We start from the raw sequence: 25304 nt of genomic DNA on the forward strand, positions 1-25304 counted from the left end.
GGAATTTAAAAAATACGTGTTTCATTATTTAAATCAGCCAATTTTTTATAACAATTTTTAAACTTTTAAGCAAGTAGTTGTAGGTACAAACATTAAAATGAATTTTTTTTTTCAAATGGTAACAACTAGAGAGCCTATATAATATATATAAGCTCTCTAGTAACAACTATATTTTTAATGGATTCTTATAGAGATTTTTTTTAAAAAAAAATGTTGATGTTAAAATCATACATTATTTGGTTCACTGGTTTATTTACTATACGTCGACCCTAAACTTTAATAAATTGATTTAAATTTAAATTTTTAAATTAAAAGGTGTAGAATTACATTTAAAGATAATTTAAAAAAAAATTATTTAGCTGTTAGCTCTAGAAATACAATTAATTTAAATCAATTTATTAAAGTTTATAGGGCCCACGTAGTAAAAAACTAGTAAACCAAAATGTAATATTTTAACATCAACATTTTTTTAAAAAAAAGCTCTACCTATAAAAATTCGTTAAAAACATAGTTGTTACTATTTGAAAAAAAATTGATTTTAATGTTGGTACAACTACTTACATAAACAATTTTAAATTGTTATAAAAAAAAAATGGCTATTTATAAATTTTAACTTAAAATGTCCGTAATAATTTTTATATAGGTAGTAATTATTAAAAGTTTCAGCCATATGAGCGTACCGAATTTTTTACTCGGTGCTATCATTAATTAATGATTATAAAAACAGTGGAACCTCGATAACTCGAACCTCTATAAAATTCAATTTTTTTTATGCCCCCAACCAATTGATCGAGGTTCCACTGTACTTGTATTTATAATCAATAGTGCTACCTATATAGAAACATGGCTACATTATAGATCATTAGTATAGGCCATACAGTGTCATTTATAGTTTTTAAGAAAATTAAAGTCATTGATTATAAAATGATTAAATTATATTGTTTAATCAATGAAATAAAATCAATGAAACGCACGGTTACGATATTATGCTAAAAAAAATGAATAATCACAACTCCGGTGTACCTCAATTGCCTATTCATCACGCCCTGTTATCATAAATGTATATTCGTATAATAAAATTGAAAGATTTGAAGCATATTGTTTAAAATATATTAATAGAATTACCTATAGGTAGGTATATTATATAATATATAAGATGCAAAATATTTTTACAAGCATAAATTATATTATACTTTTCAATAAAACAATAGAAATATATAATTTTGTATAACTGGTTGTACTCTCCTTAAACATATTATTATTATATAACTATTGACTTAAGATATAGAGTAGATATTATAGTCTAAGACCAACACATGAATATAATATGATTACATTATTATAATATTTATAATTGTTGTGAATCATACGTGAATCATGTCGCTAGATTATGTAAGTATATTCACAAAATTCGAGAATAATCATTAATCACCATATAATGGTTATTATTACATATTATATATATATTTGTCCTTCAGTAATTGATATAATTATTATTGGTTTTACTATTACATGATACCTATATTATTACCATTGTTGTACTCGTATTAGTAAACATAAATCATTTGAAACTGCGGTATAAACTAAATATGTATAATGTATAACAATAACATTATATTATATTATAGAGCTGTTTTTTTTTTCAGGTAGATGGTAGATGGTAGATGGTAACAATTGTACAGGTACAAAACTGGACACTTATTCATTAAATTATGTGTGAAGAGTCCAACTTTCAAGTTGTATTTGTTGTTAAAAATAATCCAAAGACACCAAGTTAAAGAAACAATATAGGTACCTATATTAAAATTCTATGAGTTTTTTTTACACATAAAATATCATAGACATAAATATAATTTTAAATTTTAAAGGAGAAGGGTCAATTTTTTTTACAAGTAGAGACACGTAGCCCGTTCACACTATCTCCTTTAAATTGTATTCCGAAAAACTTAAAATATTTTCAACGTGTAATAAATTAAAATCTGTAATCTGATTTTCAATCAATTTTCCTTAAAACTTAACTATTAAACATTTCGAAAAATTACTTCTCTAAAATATCAAAGTGAAGCGATTTTTTATTTTTTGAGATAGCTATAGATGATTTTTTGGGCTAGTATATATATCTACCCGAAAACGTTAACAAAGAATAAAAATATCAATATAAAACCATTGCTCTTCATTAAGAATCTAAAATACTACTTTGACTTAAATTTAATTTAGACAGATAATAAATACATATTATTTATTTATTTTTAAAAGGCTTTTCAGCCTTGAACAAATTATTTAGGCGAGGGGTTAATCCCAGTAGTCCAATTACTTTTGGCAGTTTAATGTAATTACGACTTCTTCAGCAGTGATCAGCTATTATAATATACTGATATCTGTTTTTCAAACTAAATTTTTTTCAAAATAATCTATAGATAGGGGAAGTACAGACATGTACTATACGTGTGTGGAAAATTGAATATTTCGTCCCTGTGAGGTTGTGAGTTGTGACCAAATTTGACGATAGCTTGACGCAGCGAAATTCAAATAGGAACTCAATTTGTGCTGCTTACAACTGGTATGTATGAATAGACAATGTATACATTATGTATTATAGTATAATAATTATAACAAAATTGTAAAAAATTTGAAAAAAAATTAGACCGCGGTGATAGATATAGCAGTGTCGCCAACGCAACTACGATAATGCAATTTTCCACGTGAAAAATCGGACGTCGTACAAAGGTCACCCGAAAACCGTGTAAAATATTAAACGAGCGATAATTAGGTATTCGTCCCGTCAATCTCCCAACAAGCTCGGCGACGCCTAATGGAAAGCACCCCCGCCGAACGCCGGAGTTCCGGTGAGCGAGAACTCAAACTCAAGTCTCGGCTGCCACGGCCCCCCCCCCGACGACGAGCGTAGTCAGCCGTCACGATTTCGCACGTCGCCGCGCCGTAACGAACGACAGGTACGCGCCGCAACGGCTACCTGCGGTGGCGGACGCTTTCGACCGGCTCGACGACGATGTCGCCGCGCGTTTTCCCCGTCCACGGCCAACATATGTCGCTCCGCCGCGCCGGTCGGCCATTCACCGCCTACGTCGTCCGAGGCAGAAAATAGCGCGCGCGCACCCGCAAACACGCGCACCGTCAGGCTCACGCACCCGCAGTCACCGACACCCGTAACGCGCTCGTCAACACGTCGGGTCAACGTTTTTCGCGTTTTGTTTATCTCTCCGCGATATTATAATATTACATTCTACACAAATAATATAATATTATTATTATTATTATTATTATGCGTTTCTGTCGTTTCTGACACGGTTTTTATCGCCGCAGTAGACGAGACACGTCCAAGTCCAACGTCGTCACAGTCGCGCGCGCCCCCGACGGATTTGGATATATTACGTTATCGCGCGTCGTCCATTATTCAAGTTCAAGTTCGTACATGTCCTGGTGCACCGAGTGACGTTTATTAGGGACAAACTGCGAGGATCAGTTCAGTCGTCGTTCTCGAGCTCGCTGATCCTTTGACCGTCGCACCGCCGTACTCGTTGTCGTCGAAGATTCGAACCGCAATAAGGTAATTATTATCATATAATAGCGCACGGATACGATGTCGGGGAATGAGCGACACCGATCGGTAATGATACGCCAACTGTCGGTGATTGATTGTTTTCCAGTGTGTTATAATGGCAGACCAACAGCAATATTTCCTGAAATGGAACGATTACCAGAGCAACATGGTGTCGTCCTTCAAACACCTGAGGAACGAGAAGAGCTTCACGGACGTAACACTTGCTTGCGAAGGACAGACGTGTAAGGCTCACAAAATGGTGTTGTCGGCCTGCAGCCCTTATTTTAAAGCTTTGTTAGAGGTAAGTCCCGTCGCTTAAGGTTATTGTGTTCTTGTGGTTCAATGTCTGTCTCTGTCCACGGTTCGCAATATTGTAACAGCTTACGATCACATAAGATTCATTAGAATGATAAACGATTAAATGATTAACGTAAAAATAATTCAATATTATGCATTCCATATTAAGATGATTGTGTATGGTTCTTTACAAATTGTCTTGATTAGAGTATGGTCTTATAGGTTTTCTGTTTATATCAGTTTTATTTCTATTTTAGATTATATCGTCAATTACGACTAAATTAGGTAATCTTTAATACCTATGGAACTCGTTGTTGATAGTATCCGGTTTTAATAGTTTTATAATATATTGATTTTATACTGTTAATTATTTTGAGTAGATATAACAATTTTTGACTAACTAAATTACTCTAATTTGAAATCTAATTAATAGGTACCTTCCATGGTAAACTAACTTAATCAAAATCTATTAAATGAAATAACAATAGTTGTTCATAGTATATAAATTGATTTAAATTATTATAAAAAATATTTTTTAAGTACCTATAGGCTATAATAATACTTTTCAAACCAAAGTAATATTTGAATTAGTGTTTAAATTGGCTATAATTTCTAAACAATACATTTGTATGATATTTAAATGGTATTGACATATGTTTCTACTTTTAATAGCCATACTATAATAACAATATGAAATACATAACATCAATTTGTGACATTATTTTAAAGAAAATTATATTTAAAGTATAAAATTAGTAAAAGTAAGATTTAACCAGTGTATAAATTGAATAATTTACACCTGTTTAAAAATTTTATTTAGGAAAACCCATCAAAACATCCTATTATAATACTCAAAGATGTACCATTCAGTCATTTGCAATCTATACTGGAATTCATGTATGCAGGAGAAGTTAACATAAGTCAGGAACAACTGCCAGCTTTTTTAAAGACAGCTGATCGGTTGAAGGTAAGTTAATATTTTTCATATAATTTAATGTCATTATAATAAAGAGAAAGTTTAACAACAATATATTACATTATAATAATTATTAATAACTAATAGTTAATTAATTATCATAACTTGTAAACACACATAAATACTTACATAATTTCGTCAGTAAATGAAATTTAAGTTTAAAAAGCATTTAAATCATATTATCTAATAATATTTTATTTTATAATTTGATCTAAAAATTTTATCACAAATTTCTATTATAATGTTAATAACCAGGAAAATCATTCTGCTATATAGTAGGTTTTGAGTGTACTTTGTCGTTGACCAGTTCACTGATACAGATTTTATTTTTAAATTCAATTCAATTATTAGATTTTGAATTTGTTTAATGAGTTAATTCATTATGTCGATTATCTATTGTTTCATTTCCATTATTTTGACTATTTTCGAGTACTGTCTGACTCATAACTACTAGCTCGATAAATAAAATAAAATAAACTATTTTTGTTTAGAATCTTTCCCTAAGTATAGTTCTTTATAATATGACTGTTGTTAAATTCATGGTAGCTTGAAGTAAATCATTTTCTTGAAAGAATTCAAAAATATCTTTTTCATTACCTACTTAATACACATAAATTCATGAGATTCATCATTTCAATTAATAATAATAAATAATAAAAATAATTTTAAATGTCAGTTAACCAAATATCAATTGTGATACCACAAAAATCAGCTGACACGTTTTTAACAACTTGGACGACTGAATTGACAAATTTTGTGGTATCAGGCAATAGTTGAGATAACGGATAAGTACCAATAATAATTGTATACAAAAAATGATTCTGAGTATAGATGGTTTGTGCTATTATCTATTTCTAAAGAGAATTCTTTATTCTTTATTAAATATGTTACTCTATTAATTATTATGTTATTAAATATATTCAAGAACTATTTCAACCTCTGATGCATTACTTCACTACTCATGGACACATCGGTAATATTTTTTCTGCTCATTTCAATCGGTACATTATTCTCTAATAGTATGCCAAGTCAACAGTTTTCGTTCAGTATTGTTCTAATAGTTGTTGTAACAACATGGGAGAGTATAATTTTATCTCTTGCTGCCTGTGAGTTACAAAGCGTAATTCATTTAAGCGTAGCTCAAATTCATCGTCAGTTATGTACTGTTAAAGTAATACAGTGATGACTGATGAGTTATGGTTTAGTGTGTGTGAATGTATGACTGATGTAGACAATTTAACAGACACATAAATGTACATTATAAAGGGGGAACCAAGGGTGTAAATCAATAGTGACTGAAGACGTGGTTATCAAGTTGACCAGTTTGTTCGATTTTAAATCTTTCAACATGATTTTCCGAAATTCTTCATCACTGTATTGTGATATCCTGAAAAATGTCGCCGAAGTGCCCGTGTGTAGTGAATTGTAACATAACAGAGGTTGATTTTGAGACAGCCCTCTTATTTAATATTATTATAAATAATTGTTTTGAATTTTGTATCAGTATACCAATGTACCATAATATAGAATGGTATGAGTAGGTTTATTATATAAATAGCTTAAAATAGTTTACTTATTGACTGTACTTTTACCCCTTAAGATGTTGTTATTCATTTATTTATTGAGTACATTAAATATTAAATTTCCACGACATTGAACTTTAAATCCCCATAAAAATATGTGTATATACTTCCAATATTTTAATATTTTATATAAAAACTATTTATAAGGCACTTAATATTATATTTTTTAAATAATTTTCATTTTTGAATTACTGCAAAAAAAAAAATGTTTTTGGTCTAAAACTAGTTTTTTATAACTATTTCTGATTTTCTGTATTTTTTTTTCTTTTTCCAATTGTTTTAATAAGTATTGAACATTTTTCACTCGTAGGTATTTGATAATACCTGCTAATCAATCTAATATTATAAATAGTTTATTGTGTGCGTAGAAGTGGATAGGTTTTGTGTTAGTATAGATCAGTGGTTTTTAAACTGGGTGCCGTGGTACACCAGTGTGCCGCGGCTTTTCTATAAATTATCTATTGCATTGAATTGTGATATAAGAAAAAAAATTAATGATAAATTCAAAACAATATTGTTCATCTAAAAAAGGTTAGTGTGCCGTGGAAATTTTTTGAAGTGTACAGTGTGTCATGTATAATAAAAGTTTGAAAACCACTAGTATAGATAGACACATTTTATGAAAACAGAAAAAAATTAACAATATGAAAAGTGTGTCATAAATCAATTTATTTTCCTTTTACCATTTTAATACTGTTCAATTCCTAATTTTTTTTCAATAATCTACCAAGTTTATATTATAATCGTCATAATAAATAAGAATTTTATTACTTCTTTTCTTATTATCCTATGTATAATTTCAAAAATTAAAACAAATGGTGCTATTCTATATTAAATCTTGAAAGAACCATTTCTATTATAAACTATAATAAAAGCTAAAATATTTATTTTAATAACTTTGTTATATTAATATTATTTTTTTTTTTTTTTAGGTCAAAGGTCTTGCAGAAGCTCCACAAACTATTAAAAAAGATTAGTATCTACTCAACATTTGCTAAATATGTTTTTAATTACTTTAATCTTTATTAGCATATTAATGAAGAGCCCAAAAATTCGCATTATTTTTCCTTTCCTTTTTTAATGAATTATTATTTTATTTGTATTTACTTATATTATACATTTGTCTATACATTTTACAAAAGTACAATTAAAAGCCAAAAATAACAACAAAAATTAAAATATTTTAATAACAATATTTATTTTATAGGAATAAACTCATAAGTATAGACATTATGTGTTAATATGTAGTTGCAATATGTAATTTTTGTTTTTACGTATGAAAAAAAAAAAAAAAACAAATCAACGAGTTCTGTAAATATTATACTTGTCTTGTATATTTATCATGAATTACAATTATTATTATATATTATTTTAATAGAACATTAGTCTATGTTAATAATTGAAAAAAAAATGTATAAACCTTAATTGGACATTTTATAATGAACACAATAAATTTAGGTAAAATATATATGTGGTTGACGTCTTTGTAATTTTGTTTATTTTTTTTTTTTTGTTAAATAATTGAAATTTTAAATTTCATATATTTAAAATAAAACAACTTGCAGTGTGCCTAATTTCTATTAATTATTACTAGTTGGACACCAGTAAATAAACATACCAAGTTACTGTATATTTGTGTCCTCTTTATCTTGGAGAATTTCAAAACTATTATAGTTTTAACATCATTTAAAAAAAAAATGATTGAAAAATCACAAATGTTTTTGTTTGTATCGTTTAAAGAACTATTATTGAACTGATTTTTAAACTTAACTTTATTTTCTTAATATTTAAATGTTATACTGAAGAAATTAATTAAAAATTAAAATTAAAAAACCGGGACGAACATCTTAGTTTAAATTTGTTTGAAACCCAACTAAGTTACGTCTCATGCCTAACAATTCCCAAGCACCAAATATCCTGTCTAATTAACCGGAACAAAAATCCTAGATTTAATCAAATTGGTTATTAATATGGTTCAGAAATTATCTTTCTTGAAATTAAACTAATATTATATAATTTTGTTTGAACAATGGAAGAGTAAATAAAAATAATCTTCTATTAAATATTATTCATAGTTTAGTGTAAAGTAAGAGAGTTAAATACTTGTCAGAGTATGTACTAAAACTCGTCAGTTTTAATTTAAATAACATGTGTCATTAAAAATATGTTAGTATGTATAAAAATTGGTCAATCAGTTGTGTAGTTAAGATTTTTTTAAAAATATACATTTATAAAACATGATGTATTCAAGATTTTTAATATTATACATGAAAGGGAGTTCTAAATGTTCAGTTGTACAGTCGATAGCTATATATTTTTGAGATGCATTTTTTTCCACTAAATACTTGATTCAACAATGAAGTAAAAACATTTTTGTATCTCGTGTACCATTAAAATTTGGCCAACATATCTTGGGTACGTTTACTGTAGGGTTCTTACTCCTATTACAGATGATAGCCTTTAATTTAGATTTGTTTACCTAGACTTAAATTGTAATAATTTTTCAAAACATACATAAAATATATTTTATTATATTATTCAAAACATTCAGAGAATGTTTCAATTCAATAATTAACTTCAGAATTTTGTTAACAACTGTTGCCTTATGCAATACATTTTTAACATAGATGTAATTTTAATACCCGTTTAATATTTGTAAAAAGAAAAAAATACATATTATATATACACAAAAATACCATCATATTACAACATTTTCAATTATTTAAATTTGTAAGTAAATTAATAATAAAGTAACAATTTTATTCATTTTTAATATTTAATGTATGGTAAATTTTAATTGAAGAAATTTAAAATTAAAATATGAACACCAACAAGGACGGAGTATTTTTTCAGGTTATTCAGTTTTATGAAGTGGGTTGATTTTAAATGGTACAGCTTAAAATACACAATCATAATATTAACATATAAATAAAATATTTCACTATGATACATAAGATAAATGTCTGGAATGTATAATAATCTTATAAAATTTAAAGTTTTAAAAATATTAATAAAAATATGATATTTTGTGCTTAATTTAATAAAAATTAACAATTTTATGCGACAGAACATCTTGCTTGAGGACTAGTGGTATTTTCGTTAGTCATACGTTCAGACTCAGCTAAGGCTTTAGCTAATGCTTCATCTTCACTCTGAAAAATTAAATATTCATATTATATATTTATTTGGTATTATACAGATAGTAATGTTACAATTGTTTTATTAAGGAAGTTATTTTAAATTAAAGGGCTGGGAATACGCATTTTCACCTATTAAATGTAATACACATATTGGACATTGTTATACACTTATTATTTAGAATAACCATAAAAGTTAATAAATAATTAAGACAAAATGTACTGTGTTTGTTATCACCAGATGATTGTGTCGTACTGTATGATATTTTTTAATTACCAAATACAAAACTTTAAGATAAAAATAAATAATAATAATTTATTGTTTAAAATTATTAGAAATATAATCAATAATAATTATTGTTTTATATTTACATGTAAAAATAAGATAACTTTCTTAAATTCCAAAACACGTTCAAGACTACAGCTTAATTTGGAAAGTTGTTTAAAAAATCATGTTATCATAATATTTATTAGATAGATAAACCGGTCATAAGAAAATTAACTTAGTCATACATTTTTAAGGATTACAATAAATTTTTATTGTAAAAATTGAATGTCAGTATTTAAATATTGCGGGAAATAGAATTTATTCAAGTTAATTTATACTGATATTCTTAAATAAGCTAATTACATTAGTATATATCATACTAAATTAATCTACTTATAAGATATCAACATACATTGATAATTAATATAGACATTCTAGACTACTGACATAAAGAGATGTCTAGACATCTAGTTTAAAATTGTATACAGCATATTAGTGAGGAGATAACAAGTGCCAACCAAAATGTATAGAGCAGATAAGTAATAAAATTAAAATTGTAATTAATGATTATTCTTAAAAAAATTGTTGTAATTAAAAAACAAAAACTTGTTTCTTTAAAAAATTTAGTTCTGTGGTCTTTCATTTCATAATATTTGGTAAAATATATCAACTATATTGTTAAAGAAAACTAAAATGTAATTGTAGTTTTTAGAAAGATAAATAATTTTGAAAAAAATAGAAAACTAAAAAAAAAGAAGGGGTGACTATTTTAATTTTTTAATCGACTGTGGTACATTTAATTGAATAATCAGTACTATTATGTAATAATATCCTTTCAAGTTACCATATTTCCCTGTATTGCAGATGCAGTGAAAGCTTTTTTTATGATTCCACTGGTTCCAAATATATTTTTAACATCCCTATAAATAAATAGTAAATATATGATTTAAAAAAATATTAATTTTAACATAAAACTAAATATCTACTTACGTCACTTTTCTTTGGACAGATTTTGCACTACCAGTGCAACCATGGTCTAAAGGATGACGATGTTTAAAACAATGATTTTGACGACATTCACTACATACTAAAGGCACAGCTTCCTTGCCTCGACATTTTGTTACCGTGCATCTATTTGTGAACACCTATAAAAACAATTATTTGATCCTAGTAATTTATATTTATTTAGATGAGCAACTGTAAAAAAATACCTTTCTACCCTCAGTAAACCGACAGTCATTGTCAATATGTTGCCCAACAGTAAAATCTGGTTCTTGACCCCGTGGTATAGGTACTGGTTTGTTGCACAAAGGACACATGGGTACTTGTACATTTTTTTTGTAAGCAGATTGACATTGATGGCTGCTATAGCTCATGTGATCAGAACTGTGGCATCAGAGATAAATCATCTTATAAAGTTAATCATAGATAAAAAAAATATATACTCAACATTTCTAGAATACTACATACCAAAATATACCCGAACAGGCATCGCATTTAACTGGCAGGAAATCTAAATTAAAATAAAAAAATGTTTTTATACAAAATTAGAAAAAGATTCAATTACATTTCATAATTTTAAATTTATGATTGCAATGTAATACCCATAGATTTTAAGCAGTAATATGTTCTAAAATATGTAACACAATGGTAAAATAATGTATATTAAATCACAAGTCTCTAACTTCTCAAGTTATATTTTTAAGAAGAATTAGGTAGATCCGCTTATTTTGAATAAAATAAAATAATGTTATAAGGTCGTTACACACATTGTACAACTTGAACAGTTGATTTTTGATTGACACTTAGCTACAAAGTTAAACTACACAAAGAATTTTTATTAACTAAAATATTAATGGCGAACATGACACTTTCGAAGAAGAATAAGCTTACTATATTTATAAACGATAAAACTATGGACAGAAGTAAAACCAAGAGAAATTAATACCGACATTGGCAAGATTCTATCAAACTAAGATATAGATGTTTATTAAATCAGAGAATTACGATTTCCTTTATGTTAATCTTTGACTCACCAAAACGTTTACACGTCTCTTTGCTGCAGTTCTGACCTAAGTGTGGGAATTCCATAATGGCACAAACGAAAAAGTTACAAATAAAAAACAAGAACAAAGATAGTCGTCAAACAAGGAACTCCGAAGCACTATTCCGCGTTTTTAGTGAACCCGTACAGCAATATGACAGAATGAGTATTGTGCATTTGTATTTGGTGCGCTTTATATCAACCGAACATTCCCACTACCCCAGTTCTTATGAGTCATAATATTATTATTGACTAGCTACGGAACTAAGGAAGGAGACTATTCAATACCGACTGAACTGAATGAAGTACCTATTTACTACTTACGACAATACGCGCAATTCGCACAGTCATTATCATTAATATGTTGAATCATGATACCGCGCAACACGACATACAAAGATTACAGGCATATCAGCAAGATAAACAAAATTCACTATCGCAATTTCTGCTGCTGACGTCACGTTCCCGCCGTTTTCGTATTATGGTTCAGTAATTAATTTTATGGAATCAAATGCCGTGCTAACCGTACTAAAGACAGTTCTAAATTCATTTTTCTTTAATCAAAACAGCCGAATCAAACTTGCAAAATATATATCGTAATATTATACCACAATGAAGTTCCAATGCAATGTAGTATATCTAGCTTCAAATAAAGATACCGTGATCGAATATTGTGATATAGGTACCGTGGTGTAAGTAAAATGTTGTGCTTCGTTGACACTCATTAATTACACGAACCGTACGAATATATCTATAATATATATAAAGGAAAGTGTACTTTAATTAGGGTTGCCAACCGATCAGTTTTCGCTTGGACAGTTCAGATTTTCTGGTTCCTGTCCAGTGTACAGTTATACCTTTCAACTGGACGCCATAAATTATGAAATGTACAAAATTTCAACTACAGTTTGTCTTGTCAAAAATTTTGTGAATTTTTGGAGATAAAAAGTGATCATATATTTATAAAGGCGAAAAAAGCGAGAAAAAATACAACTTTAAAATATCAAAGTAGCACTTAATTAATACCTATATTAACTTAATTTATTATATTATATTAATTATTTATTTATTCATTTATTTAATTAATATACATGTTATATTAAATACTTTTATTTATTTATTGTATTACCTATCAGAACTAGAGTAATAAACTAATAAAAAAATTATATTCATGATAATAAATATTTATATTAGACTAAAAAAAAAAAAAAAAGTCGGCAAGTGGGTACCGCTCTGCTGTACATTAGAGGTTGGGGTGGACCTCGGACTAGGGTAGGTTAAATTTGAATGCAATGATAGGAATCATTGTATACGAAAAACGATTCTGAACGAAGATGATTTGTCAGCCTAGGATATAATTTCTAGTGGTTGGTGAAAAAGGTGGTTTATGTTTTAATGGCCTGAATACAACAAAATTTAAGTTCTTTTATAATAATTGTAAGCTAAACTTATGAAAAACCTTGTATTAAATTTTCAACTCTTAGCTACGTATACAAAAATTTTTATGAAATATACCTACAAAATAATTTGCAAATATTCATAGTTTTGACGAATTTTTGTCAATATTTGAACTTCAAATGCTAATAAAAAAAAATTGTGCCTATGTATTCTTATAATTCTTTAATCACTATAAGAATAACTTATGAGGAACTTTGCATTAAATTTTCAAGTATTTTGATAAGGCCAAAAAATTTTATCGACTTCAAAAATATTTTTTCAGAAAAATTGAAAATTTCAGTTGTCTATAAATAGCTCAAAAAAAGTCAAAAATATCAAAAATCGTTTGAGGTTAAACTGTTATTTAACGCGGTTTTGTAAAAATTTAAATTTCAAACACTCATAAAAATTTTTTGTCTGAATCCGGTAGAGTTTTTTTTACAGATATTTGAAGAAAAATGTATGGAGAACCTTGTACCAAATTTTCAAAACTTAGTTATAAAAGATAAAAAATTTATGATTTTTCAACTTCAAAATTACTTGCAAATTTTGCGTTTTCGACGATAGGTAGGTACTATAAATATAATACTATGATGCAGACATGCAAAGTAAAATTACAAAATATAAAACAATATTATTCAAAAAATCATAAAAAATGCGTACTTAGGTGTATACATAATAAAATGTATACCAAATCAAAAAAGCGAGCAAGTAGTTAACCGCTCTGTTATATAATAGCTAGATGACATTTGGAAATTTCCATATTTTCAGCATATTTTTTGTTATAAATGTTGATGAACAATTATTCACTCATTAAAAATTATTGAATATTTAATACAGAGCTGCTCGTAAGTTTTTCATTTATCAATAAAAAGTTTTGAAAATTTAGTGTCATAATACCTTTTTTTATAAGCGATTAAATTTAAAATGTTGATAAAATTCGTCTTAGTGAATAGTGACCAAGGTATACTCAAACATACAACAAAAATTGTATAGCTATTCATTTTTTGGAAATAATTTTCAGGATAAAAAGAAGATAGAAAAACTATCTTTCACTATGGTGAAAATGATATGAAAAATTAATACCTAAGAATAAAAATGTATATAAATCACATGAAGATACTATCAATTTATTATAACTTCATAATTAATATATTATAAATAGAGCTCGGATAAGCAACAAAAAAAGCACACGATTGTTTTAAAAATATACAAAAAAAGAAGCATGGGTATTAATTTATTTTTTTAAAAAAAAAAAACAAAAAAAAGTATGACCAAAAATTAACATGAACTAGGTATAAAAATGAATAAGAAAAAATTTGAAAAATTAATTTAAATTAAAAAAAAGTCGGCTAGTGGGTACCGCTCTGCTGTACATTAGGGGGTGGGGTGGACCTCGGACTAGGGTAGGTTAAATTTGAATGCAATGATAGGAATCAATGTATACGAAAAACGATTCTGAACGGAGATAATTTGTCAGTCTAGAATATTTAACGTTAGATATAAACATTTTATGAATTTTGAACTACAAAATAATTTGCAAATATTCATGATTTTGACGAGTTTTTGTCAAAATTTGAACTTCAAAGGCTAATAAAAAAAAAATTATGCCTATGTATTCTTATAATTTTTTTATCGCTATAAGAATAACTTATGAGGAACTTTGTATTAATTTTTCAAATATTTTTACTCCGCCAAAAAAATTTTATCGACACTTCAAAAAAAAATTCTTAGGAAAATTGAAAATTTTATTTGTCTATAATTAGCTCAAAAAAAGTCAAAATATTTTGAAAATTAAATCACGTAAAGAAAATGACAATTTAAATAACTGGTAAAATTTTTAAGTATTTACGACTTATACTATTTGAATAACAACAAATATCAAAAATCGTTTGAGGCTAAACCGTTATTTAACGCGGTTTTGTAAAAATTTAAATTTCAAACACTCATAAAATGTTTTTGTCTGAATCCGGTATTAAAAAAAAAACACCCACATCATTGTAAAATCATACATCCATCACTCCGTTCAGAATCTAAAAGGTTTTCAGTCAGATGTCCAGTTTTTAAAATTAAAAAAGTTGGCAACCCTAACTTTAATAATAATCAACGCCTATAGCCGGAAACGCTGAAGCTATAAGTATGAAATTTGGACGGTAGGTTTCTTTTGTGATGTAGACACCCACTTAGAAAGGATTTATCAAAATTTTGATTTTAAAAGGTTGAAATTGGTAAAAATATGTTAAAAATAAAATAAGTCAGCTCCATCTATAAAAACCACGAAATGGCACATTATTGTATCTTATCGACCGTAGAAAAAAAAATTAATATAACTGAAACTTAAGGATTAGAAATTATAAGCTTAAGTACATCTCGCGAACTCTGCAATCTACCATAGAGAGCACGGATTTTAAAACGATAAAAAAACTAAAAATAAGCAATAAAGCTGTCTAAAACTTCCAAAAAAGCTATGAAAAAGTATCAAAAATAGGTTTTAAAAAATATATTTATCACAAAAAAAAAAAAAAATATTAAAATTATTTATGAGTTAATATGATTACTTTTAAAAAAAGGTAAGTATTATAATAAATTTACTTACAAGCCTGCTTCTATAAACGATTTCTACTGTATATAAATACTTAAAATTAATCAATTTAATATTTTAATAATAAAAATCCAACAACTGCAATAAAAGAAACATACATTGATTATTATTTATTCAGTAGCAGGTAATATTAGAGATCAATTAATTCTTATTTGAAATGCTAAATTGAATATTTTAATATAATATAGTGTAGAATGTATTAAAAATGTCCAAAAAATCACAAAAAAAGCAAATAAATAAAATAAAATGTCGTCTATAGTAGTATAGTAGAATAAATCAAATTTGTAGCTGACATAGCTTCGTTTTAAAGTAATAAAGGCAAATGCCTTCAAAATACGTACTCTAATCATTAAAGTCTCACATTCAACGCCAAGCTTAATGGCTACAATATAACCTAACTAATAAATGTAAAATCTGAACAACGATAGATCGAGGCTTGCAATTTATACATTGTACATTCGTACCACAAATTAAGTGTGCAATAAGAAAGAATTTTACAAAATTCGCATTTAAAGTGGTGCTTGTACGAGTTTTTTGAGATTTAAAATGGTCAATGTGACAATGTCTAAGTTCTGAACACCGTTAAACCCAATATTAAATAACAAATTAAACAAAGTTTGAATCATATTACAGAATTGGCACTTTTAACGGGCAAAGAAGTGTATAGTACGGGGTAAGCTAGTATATAATAATATATTAAAATAATTGTTTAGAGTGTACTAACCTATACTTAAGTAATCGCCCACGACCCACCTCAGTAATAGAATCGACGATGAATTAATTATTATTGTCGACGTACATGAGATGTGACAAGTGACAACGACTCGGTGCTTTGAACGGTTCCGCGGGACTTGAAGCATACATCACTGCGTTCAAACTACGACTGACGAACTTAGTCTTGAGACTCGAGTAGCTGAGATAAGTTAAAACGCATTTAATAATAATAATAAATTAATAACCAATAGAAAAATAGTATAATAAGTCTTCAGCGCGCTGATTGGCTGTATGATGCGAAAGCCCACAAAATACCATACCCAAATGTTATTGTTTAATAATCATTATATTATTATTATTATTATTATATAATAAATATATATTATTTATTTATATTTTATTATAATATATTTCACGAGTGTAAAAATAATGATATTAGTGTGAGAAAAAAATTGTTTTTATTATCTTTAAGTATATTTATGATAATTTATAAACATCTTTACTTACTAGATATTATTTTACTTAAGTATAACTTATATCTTATACCGTATAAGGTATGTAGTTAAACTTTATGTCCTTAGGGCTTAGAGCATTTTATGATCGAAAATAGCTAAGCCTATATTATGAGACATAGAAACAGCCCCACAATTTACAAACAACTATCCAAGGGGGCAGAGCACGCGGGCGACAGCTAGTTTATATAGGTATATTACCATTCATATAATAGAATACAAGACAGTAGTGTAAAAAGTTTGGTGGTGTTCCAGAGCATTAGAGCAAAACAGACTACATGGGTGAGGTGGTTGTTTTAAATACTTAAAAAAACTTCACTTCAGTTGTATAGTTCGAAAATATTTCGTCGTACATCACCATCAGCATCAGTGTCCCCGACAATCTACAGTTGGTGGTAGAGACAATATAGGTACCTATACAACATAGGTGTACCTAACAGGTATAATCATGCGTCCAAGACTGAAATTGCCTTCCCGCGCGAGCCACACATACTATTTTTTGTCATGCTAAATTTATGCGTCATGCAAGGAGGTAAATATATATTTAGTCATGATCAAAAGTACCTATATGTTTTGTAAGGATCGTGGTATATATTTCAGTTTCTGATTGTCCATTTCGGTGCAGAAGTGACAAAAAAGACTTTCCGTTAGTTATATGCACTTATGCGTAACGGATAAAAAGTAAAAACAATGTGGAACTTGTGAAAGACTTGCCGGCCAAGGATATGGCGGAAATCAATATCGTGGTAGAAGACCTGGAGGTTGCAGAGCTTGACCCGTCGTACCGAAACATCAAAATCACTCGGAGAGTGGTTTGCGGCTGCGTGGGAAAGCGTTAAAGCGTCTTGCATTGCGCCAAGGCACTATAAATGTATATATTCCATAGTGTCTTAGTTGCGCTTGTGCTACGTACGTTGAGACGACATTCGCAGGAACTACCTTTCCTCCTTCTCTTCACCGAAGACAACTGACAGGACAACAGCGACACAGAGCGAGCAACGGGAAGTCAGGGGCGAAACCTGATATGGGAAAAGGTACGTCGAACTCTATTTTTCATCCAGAGGCGGCGAGGCGATCCGTAGTCGGCCGTGTCGTGTTTCCGGTGGTCGCTGTCAATTCCGCAGCTTCAAATCTTGGCCTCGCCTGCCACCTGGTGATTGTCGCATTGGGCGCCCGAGCCAAACGAGCCCACGGTCCTCGTCTTCCCGTGGGACCGGTCGTGAGAATGCTACAGACCAGTGATCTATAGTATACTCGCATCTTGCATCAAAACCTTTCTAGTTTATTGTGTTGTCCTGCCGATGTACTTTTTTACCCCTTTGTTCTATTTTTATTACTTGTTTTTCTGTTTTTCATTGTTTAAATTACCTTTTGTTCATACATGTTTTTTTTATTTATCAAAATTATTAACCTTTGCGTTGAAAACGTATTTATTTATTTATTGTCTTTTATTTTAATATTATCAGCAATAACTACTAAATATTGTTCAACTCATGTTTGTTTTCAAAAAAGGAATTTATTTTTTATTTATTTATTTCCTGAATGTTTTGATTTGTTTGTTAAAATGTTAAATATACATGTTATAATTGTGTTTACAAATAATTATTGTTTTTATTTCATATTTTTGAGTATATAAATCAGTTGTTAAAAAAAAATGACTTTCAAGAGATTAAAATGAAGAAGCAGCTAAAGTAGGTTCAATAGTTTGTAGTTAACTAACTAGTACAAAGTCACTGGGAAAACTGTTTGAAAAATGACGTTTAAAGTTTTTTTTTTTTTTTAGTGGACATACAGATATTATTGGTCCATTATAAAATCTAAATTATTCATTAATATAATATATTATTATGAGCTACAAGGTACTGGGTTAGATTAAATTCGACCTATTAAAAAAAAAAAATAAATTTAAATTCATTATAACATTTTTTATAATCAATATTATATAAACTTAATTAAAATTGTTTTTATACAATATGATTCTATACAGACAAACTGGTTTTTTACAAAAATAAATTTTCTACATAAACTTTAAGATAATTGGTTGAACATTTTACAAATATATTTTATAGTTAATTGCAAGCTTGTGGATTACGGAAATTCTTTCCAGCATACTTGGCATTGCTGCCCAGTTCTTCTTCGATACGAAGTATTTGGTTATACTTGGCAAGACGTTCAGAACGGCAAGGAGCTCCAGTCTTAATCTAAAATTATTATTTAATTATGAATAATAAAAATATAAAGGATAGTATAGTCAGATTCTGACAGTATAAAACCTTTTGTTGATATTTAAAAACTTACTTGTCCTGTACTCAATCCCACAACTAAATCAGCGATGAATGTATCTTCAGTTTCGCCTGAACGATGAGATACCATTGTACCCCATCCATTATTTTTAGCTAACAAATGTGCATCAATGGATTCAGTAACAGTACCAATCTGGTTGACTTTAAGCAACAAACAGTTGCAAGCTTTTTTTTCTACTGCTTCAGCAATACGTGTTGGATTGGTTACAGTTAAATCATCACCAACAATCTTTAATATCCACAAATCAAAATATATTTAATATTGCAAAATAATAAATATTATAAAACCTAAACAATAATACATTATTAAACAAAATAAAGGTTTAATTTATTGCATTTAGAATAAGGTATAGAAACTACTACCAACAATTATTTAAAACAAATAATTATTTTTCCATAGACCATACATGTACATACTACATTTTATCAAACATTTAAACTTAACCCCCCCCCAACTTATTTTCAATTATGTTATATTATTTAAAGAAAATTATTTTAAGTTAATATTAATTATACCAAAGATGTACATACATTTATGCATTATAAATATTAAGTATTTTTTCTGCATTTGGGTTTGTCATTCTCTTATTAAAAAACATGTGATATTAGGTTTCAGACTGGATCCCTTCAAGTTTATGTTAAGTATTTACAACTGAAATACTGAATAGGATTTTGTTTTTATTTACTGTCAAACAGTATGATGTCATACTAATACGAAAATAATGATATTTAATATTTATTAATATTATTTTGTTTGATAATATAAAAAATTGCTAACAGTTAGTTAATTAAAGTTAGTAGGTACATTCCAAAAGAGTTAGTCATGTACTCAGGTCAGAAGACAAATCTGTGATATTGACTAATTTTAATTTATATTATTCTTTTCATTTATAAAAGTGAGTTACAATAATGAGAAGAGAGAACTAAGAAATGGCTAAAAATATTATTTATAAATTTGCACAAATACCTAGAAAAATATATTTAAAACCATTCATTTTTAATTTATATTTTTTTACTTGATAATACATATTATTAAATCATATTATTTAATAATTTATTCCATTGTTACAATATTACTATTAACTATATATTTATATATTGATGTACCTATAGGCTATTTTATATTAAAACCATAAACATTTTTGTTGATTGATTTCATATTGTTAAAATCAATTATCTTTAATGTTGTAATTTATAATTATATTTTATATTAAATTAACATATGACTTGTAGATATGGTGTGCAGGTAAACAATTTAATGCTCCCCAATTTAATACTAAATGTACTAAATGTGTGCCTATGCTTCTTAAAAATTATTTAAAATTGAAATCTAATCTTTTTGAATAATACATAACTAATTTACTTGGATGTCAGTAGAAGAAGTAAGAGTAGACCATGCTTCCCAATGATCTTGATCAAATGGATCTTCAATTGAAACTATTGGAAACTCTTTAATAAATTCTTTGTACAAGTTTGTTAAAGCTTCAGTTGAGATGATTTGACTTTTATCTTTACTGTCTGACTTATTTTTGAAATCTAAGTCATACTTTCCATCACTGCATTTATCATAAAAGTTAAATAGTATACAATTAAAGAAATAATAAAAAAAAATTAACAACATTAATTGACCTACACATAGAACTCAGAAGCAGCGACATCCATTCCAATTACAACTTTTCCTTTGTATCCAGCATTTTCAATAGCTGTTTCGATTAAGCGCAAACCTTCTTTATTTTCAAGAATATTTGGAGCAAAACCACCTTCATCACCAACTGCTGTAGCATCCAATCCAAATTTTGCTTTGATAACATTCTTAAGATTGTGGTATACTTCAGATCCAATTTTCATAGCTTCAGTGAAAGAACTTGCTCCTATTTATAAATATTTGTTTAAAATTAAGTTAATTACAGAAAATGAAAGTTGAACAAGTTAATATATAAAAATAATAAACTTTGATGCTTAGTATTTATATTAATATTTTAGTTAATTACCAGTAGGCAAAATCATAAATTCTTGCATAGCCAACTTATTTCCTGCATGAGAACCACCATTAATAACATTAAAAGCTGGAACAGGCAAAATAATTTCTTTGTTTCCAGCTAAGTCAGCAATATGTCTAAAAATGTCAAAATAATTATGATTAATTTTTAAAATAATTGAATATTTAAATATTTACTTGTAAAGAGGAATGCCTTTCTTGAAAGCACCTGCTTTAGCTACAGCTAATGAAACTCCCAAAATAGCATTGGCACCAAGCTTAGATTTATTTGGAGTTCCATCCAATTTTAACATAATATCATCAATAGCTCTTTGTTCAGTAACTATGAGTCCCTATAAAAAAAATAAATAATTATACTATTAGTTAATAGTAAATTATTAGTTTATAGGTCTATAGTAGGTCTATATTCCAGGGGAATGAATCTGGTAGGGGAAGGTTGAGCATATGATAAACATTGTTTCCATTTATTATTACTATTATTAATAATAGTTGTAATTAATTAAACAAAACTATATCTTTAAAAAAAAAAAAAAACACAAAATTTAAACTAATTTAAATTAACTCAGCTACATGAAGATGTTATAGTAATATGTTAGTTTAATAATTAAATAATCTTTAATTACCGCTTTAATGAGAGCAGGAGCAATGATGTTGTTTATGTTATTAACAGCAGTATTTACACCTTTACCAAGATAATTGCACTTCTCATTATCACGAAGTTCTAATGCTTCATATATACCAGTACTAGCACCAGAGGGTACTGCTGCGCGGAAACATGGTCCATTGTCAATGGTTAGGTCAACCTATTTATGAATTATTAAATATATTCAATTTGGTAATAGAACTATAAAAATAAATATTTACTTCGACAGTGGGATTACCCCTGGAATCAAAAATTGAACGAGCCACAATCTTTGAAATAGGCATGTTGTTTTTGTTACAAGAAACTTGGTTGCTGTTTGAAGTTTGCAAATGTCTAAGTACAATAATTAAATGATTGGTTAATACAATTTTTTAGGTGTTCAAACACTTCAAACTGATAATAAATTACACATTTATACTCTGTTCAAAATAAGAAAGGCTTGTGGTAGCCAGCTTCTGCACATGGGTGTAGTTTCACTAAAACTGGATCGGTTGAACTGAGTCGGTAGAGTAGGTAAATAATGGTAAAGAACGACCGCTGGCAACAAAAATTGGTTGCCGCCGCAGGCGTTTCTTATTTTGAATAAAGTATATATAGTAATATTAGAATGGCCAAATTGCCATATATTGATATAAATATAATATTTATCATTGATACAAAAAGTTATAAAAATGAATAATATAATTTTAATTTCAATATACTAAAATTAATAATTATGAAGTCATAAATTAATAATAATCAAAATAGGAGTCCATTTTATTAAAAATTAATTAATGCTACTATGAAGATTAAACTAAAACTATGTGGTGAATAAAATTGATAAATTTAATTTGATAACCAAAATAAAAAAAAAAATAAAATAAAGGACTATTATTTAGGAAAAGGAAACATACAAACCTAGAAAGTATTAATTTTAAATAAGAATAATTCTGCTTGAAGTTCAATAAATATTTACAAGGTGCCATCATAAATAAATTTTGAATTCTGAGGACAAAATAATGTAACCATCAAAATACATTAATATTTTAATTTTTAAAGGATTAAAAACAACACAACTTATGTCATATTTGATATTATATACATAGGACATAATTTATAGGCAAGTTGTAAGTGGTATATTTTATTTTGTAAAAATATTGCATACTTGAGAATAATTTAGTACTCAATATTTAGATATTAAGTATTATATGTTATTTTTTGAATCAAACTGAAGAAAATGTTACCTATATTAAATATAAATAAAACAGTATATTATATTATGTTGAATTCCATATTGCAACAAAGCCTCTAATAACATTTCTAAAAGCTTATAAGAATATTTTCTTTTATTGTCAAATAAATAAGATTGATTTTATTTTATCAAAATATTATTATTTAATAGTAGAGTACTGGATGTCCTTATGTCTCCTAGCAGTCCCTTTGATACACACAAAAAAAATATTGGAATATTTATAAATTATGTGTATAACTATTACAAAATTTGTATTTATCATTTAGATATAACTTGCATTCAAATAGATAGAAGGTTTAATTTTCTTGTTAATTTGTTATTACTTATTAGTAATCATCATGTACAAATATCAACTACAATAACAAAAAATCTTAACATCAAAATATAAATTTATACTTAGGAGTTAAATGAAGATCAAAAATATGAACTCCACAAATGAATCGAGGTTGAATCTAATAACCTTAAATCATCTTATTTTTCTACCTGTAACTATACCGCTCAACAAAATTAACTAATACTATTAAACTTATCATACAACAATACAATCTTTAGAATTTCAGTGTAATGTATAAATACATAATAATACATAATCGGAGTTTAAGCTATAAATATGACCAAAACTAGACACAATAAACTATATTATAATAATATACCTATATGAGAAATAAGATAAAAGCTATATCACAATACATATATTAAAAAAGTTTGAATAGACAAGTATTGCAAGTAAGTATAATATGCATATCATTTTTATTTATTAGACAATTTGGACAAGACTGCAGTGACTAGTGATGGTATTAAAATATAAATAGTCTTAACTCTTAATAATACTAAAAGTAGGTACTTTATTTATATTATTTGGATACTTACTGGTGGATGGCAGTAAATAGCGACTTGCTGATGAATGAAATAACGTTAAATCTCAGTGTCGGGTGGAAATGTAATATATATATTGTATAATACTTAATACTATAATATGGGAAATTGAGAAATGCTCTGGCCGACTTTTTATCTATTTTTTATGATCTGTATCAACCTTCGGCCATAGAAACTATAGACTTATAATATTATAAGTCTATGGATATAATACTAATACACGCGCCTTATCAGTTATCATATACTTGTACGCACGAACTACTACATATAGTAGTTCGTGCTTGTACGTCTTGTACACTGTACAGCATGTAGCCCACATGTTTAGTTCTATGACGTCACTTTTGGTCAAAACAAATAATTTTTAATAATAATTAAGTACGAATATTAAGTAGGTAATAACCGGTCACCCGGTTTTTGTAAATTTGTAATTTACTATTTTTATAATGGTAAAACGGTAAATTAAATATGTATAAAATATATTATAGTATAATGTAAATATTAGTTGTAGATATAATAAATATTAGTGTACCTATGATATATTTTAATACCTACTTAAGTATTTATTTATTTAATTTTTTTTTTCAAAATTATATTATACAGTTTTAAATAATTATCCAAAAGTTTTAAATAGGTAATTGACATTGACTTCTGGCGTTTTTGCAATCATCAATTCTATTGTTCTCTATTTTTTACCGTTTTTAGCAGTAAATGCAATTTTTTGATCTTAATGTCATTATTTTATATTTTAAGATCATTTAACTAATTTTTAGTCGTTTTTGTACAATGTGGGGCGTTTTCTGGAATTTGTTCAACAAATAGTGAATTTTAGCAACACATATTTCATGGAAGTTAAAATAAAATTTTTAATAATTTTAGAAATAGGTATTATATAGCTTATTTGTGCATATTATATTAAAATTAAAAAGCTTTTAAGAATATTTTAGTCTTTTAATGGCATAATAGTGTAGGTACTATTTTGTGATTTTTAGTAGGTACATGTGAAACAGAAATTATATTACCTGTTATAAATATATTAAGTTTGTACGTATAGTACCTAGTTTAATGTTTAATAATTACTACCTATGAAACAGCCAACAGGGTATTCTGTATCAGAGTTTTC

The 25304-nt window shown here is 27.4% G+C and overlaps 3 protein-coding genes across 11 annotated transcripts; 1 reads left to right on the top strand and 2 right to left on the bottom strand.

Annotated features, from left to right (window-relative positions):
• The first annotated feature begins 2934 nt into the window (after positions 1-2934).
• On the top strand, positions 2935-7908 carry LOC114120297 (longitudinals lacking protein-like). Its single transcript, XM_027982166.2, has 4 exons — positions 2935-3568; positions 3669-3863; positions 4680-4826; positions 7351-7908. The coding sequence occupies exons 2-4, from the start codon at positions 3678-3680 to the stop codon at positions 7393-7395; spliced, it is 378 nt and encodes a 125-aa protein (XP_027837967.1). The 5' UTR covers positions 2935-3568; positions 3669-3677; the 3' UTR covers positions 7396-7908.
• Positions 7909-9048: 1140 nt separating this feature from the next.
• Positions 9049-16782, bottom strand: LOC114120303 (AN1-type zinc finger protein 2A). Of its 6 annotated transcripts, none has more exons than XM_050202340.1 (6): positions 16631-16782; positions 11294-11336; positions 11035-11209; positions 10814-10968; positions 10668-10743; positions 9049-9570 (listed from the first exon to the last, which is right to left on the bottom strand). In XM_050202340.1, exons 1-6 carry the CDS (start codon positions 16764-16766, stop codon positions 9475-9477), a joined length of 681 nt encoding a protein of 226 aa, XP_050058297.1. In that variant the 5' UTR covers positions 16767-16782; the 3' UTR covers positions 9049-9474. The 6 variants fall into 6 exon arrangements, with proteins under 6 accessions (XP_050058297.1, XP_050058298.1, XP_050058301.1 ...); XM_050202341.1 differs by having other exon boundaries at positions 16660-16763; XM_050202344.1 differs by having other exon boundaries at positions 11035-11232; positions 16660-16762.
• Positions 16783-19042: 2260 nt separating this feature from the next.
• LOC114120306 (enolase-like) lies at positions 19043-24415 on the bottom strand. Of its 4 annotated transcripts, XM_027982175.2 has the most exons (10): positions 24179-24415; positions 22975-23061; positions 22299-22410; positions 22058-22237; positions 21612-21766; positions 21427-21551; positions 21069-21306; positions 20799-20991; positions 19431-19664; positions 19043-19333 (listed from the first exon to the last, which is right to left on the bottom strand). In XM_027982175.2, the coding sequence occupies exons 2-10, from the start codon at positions 23043-23045 to the stop codon at positions 19202-19204; spliced, it is 1440 nt and encodes a 479-aa protein (XP_027837976.1). In that variant the 5' UTR covers positions 23046-23061; positions 24179-24415; the 3' UTR covers positions 19043-19201. The 4 variants fall into 4 exon arrangements, with proteins under 4 accessions (XP_027837976.1, XP_027837977.1, XP_027837978.1 ...); XM_027982176.2 differs by lacking the exon at positions 22975-23061 and having other exon boundaries at positions 24179-24414; XM_027982177.2 differs by lacking the exons at positions 22975-23061; positions 24179-24415 and adding an exon at positions 22486-22620.
• Positions 24416-25304: the final 889 nt, after the last annotated feature.

This window comes from Aphis gossypii, chromosome 2 (assembly GCF_020184175.1).
Source record: "Aphis gossypii isolate Hap1 chromosome 2, ASM2018417v2, whole genome shotgun sequence".
In the NCBI taxonomy this organism is placed as follows: domain Eukaryota; kingdom Metazoa; phylum Arthropoda; class Insecta; order Hemiptera; family Aphididae; genus Aphis; species Aphis gossypii.

Coding starts and splice junctions, on each gene's coding strand:
- LOC114120297 (XM_027982166.2), top strand. CDS start 3,678: ATGGCAGACCAACAGCAATATTTCCTGAAATGGAACGATTACCAGAGC. Junction 3,864..4,679: donor ATTTTAAAGCTTTGTTAGAG/GTAAGTCCCGTC, acceptor AATTTTATTTAG/GAAAACCCATCAAAACATCC. Junction 4,827..7,350: donor AGACAGCTGATCGGTTGAAG/GTAAGTTAATAT, acceptor TTTTTTTTTTAG/GTCAAAGGTCTTGCAGAAGC.
- LOC114120303 (XM_050202340.1), bottom strand. CDS start 16,766: ATGCTTCAAGTCCCGCGGAACCGTTCAAAGCACCGAGTCGTTGTCACT. Junction 11,210..11,293: donor GCCTGTTCGGGTATATTTTG/GTATGTAGTATT, acceptor CTGATGCCACAG/TTCTGATCACATGAGCTATA. Junction 10,969..11,034: donor GGTTTACTGAGGGTAGAAAG/GTATTTTTTTAC, acceptor TTGTTTTTATAG/GTGTTCACAAATAGATGCAC.
- LOC114120306 (XM_027982175.2), bottom strand. CDS start 23,045: ATGATGGCACCTTGTAAATATTTATTGAACTTCAAGCAGAATTATTCT. Junction 19,665..20,798: donor CTTCTTCTACTGACATCCAA/GTAAATTAGTTA, acceptor TGGATATTAAAG/ATTGTTGGTGATGATTTAAC. Junction 19,334..19,430: donor TGGGATTGAGTACAGGACAA/GTAAGTTTTTAA, acceptor TAATAATTTTAG/ATTAAGACTGGAGCTCCTTG.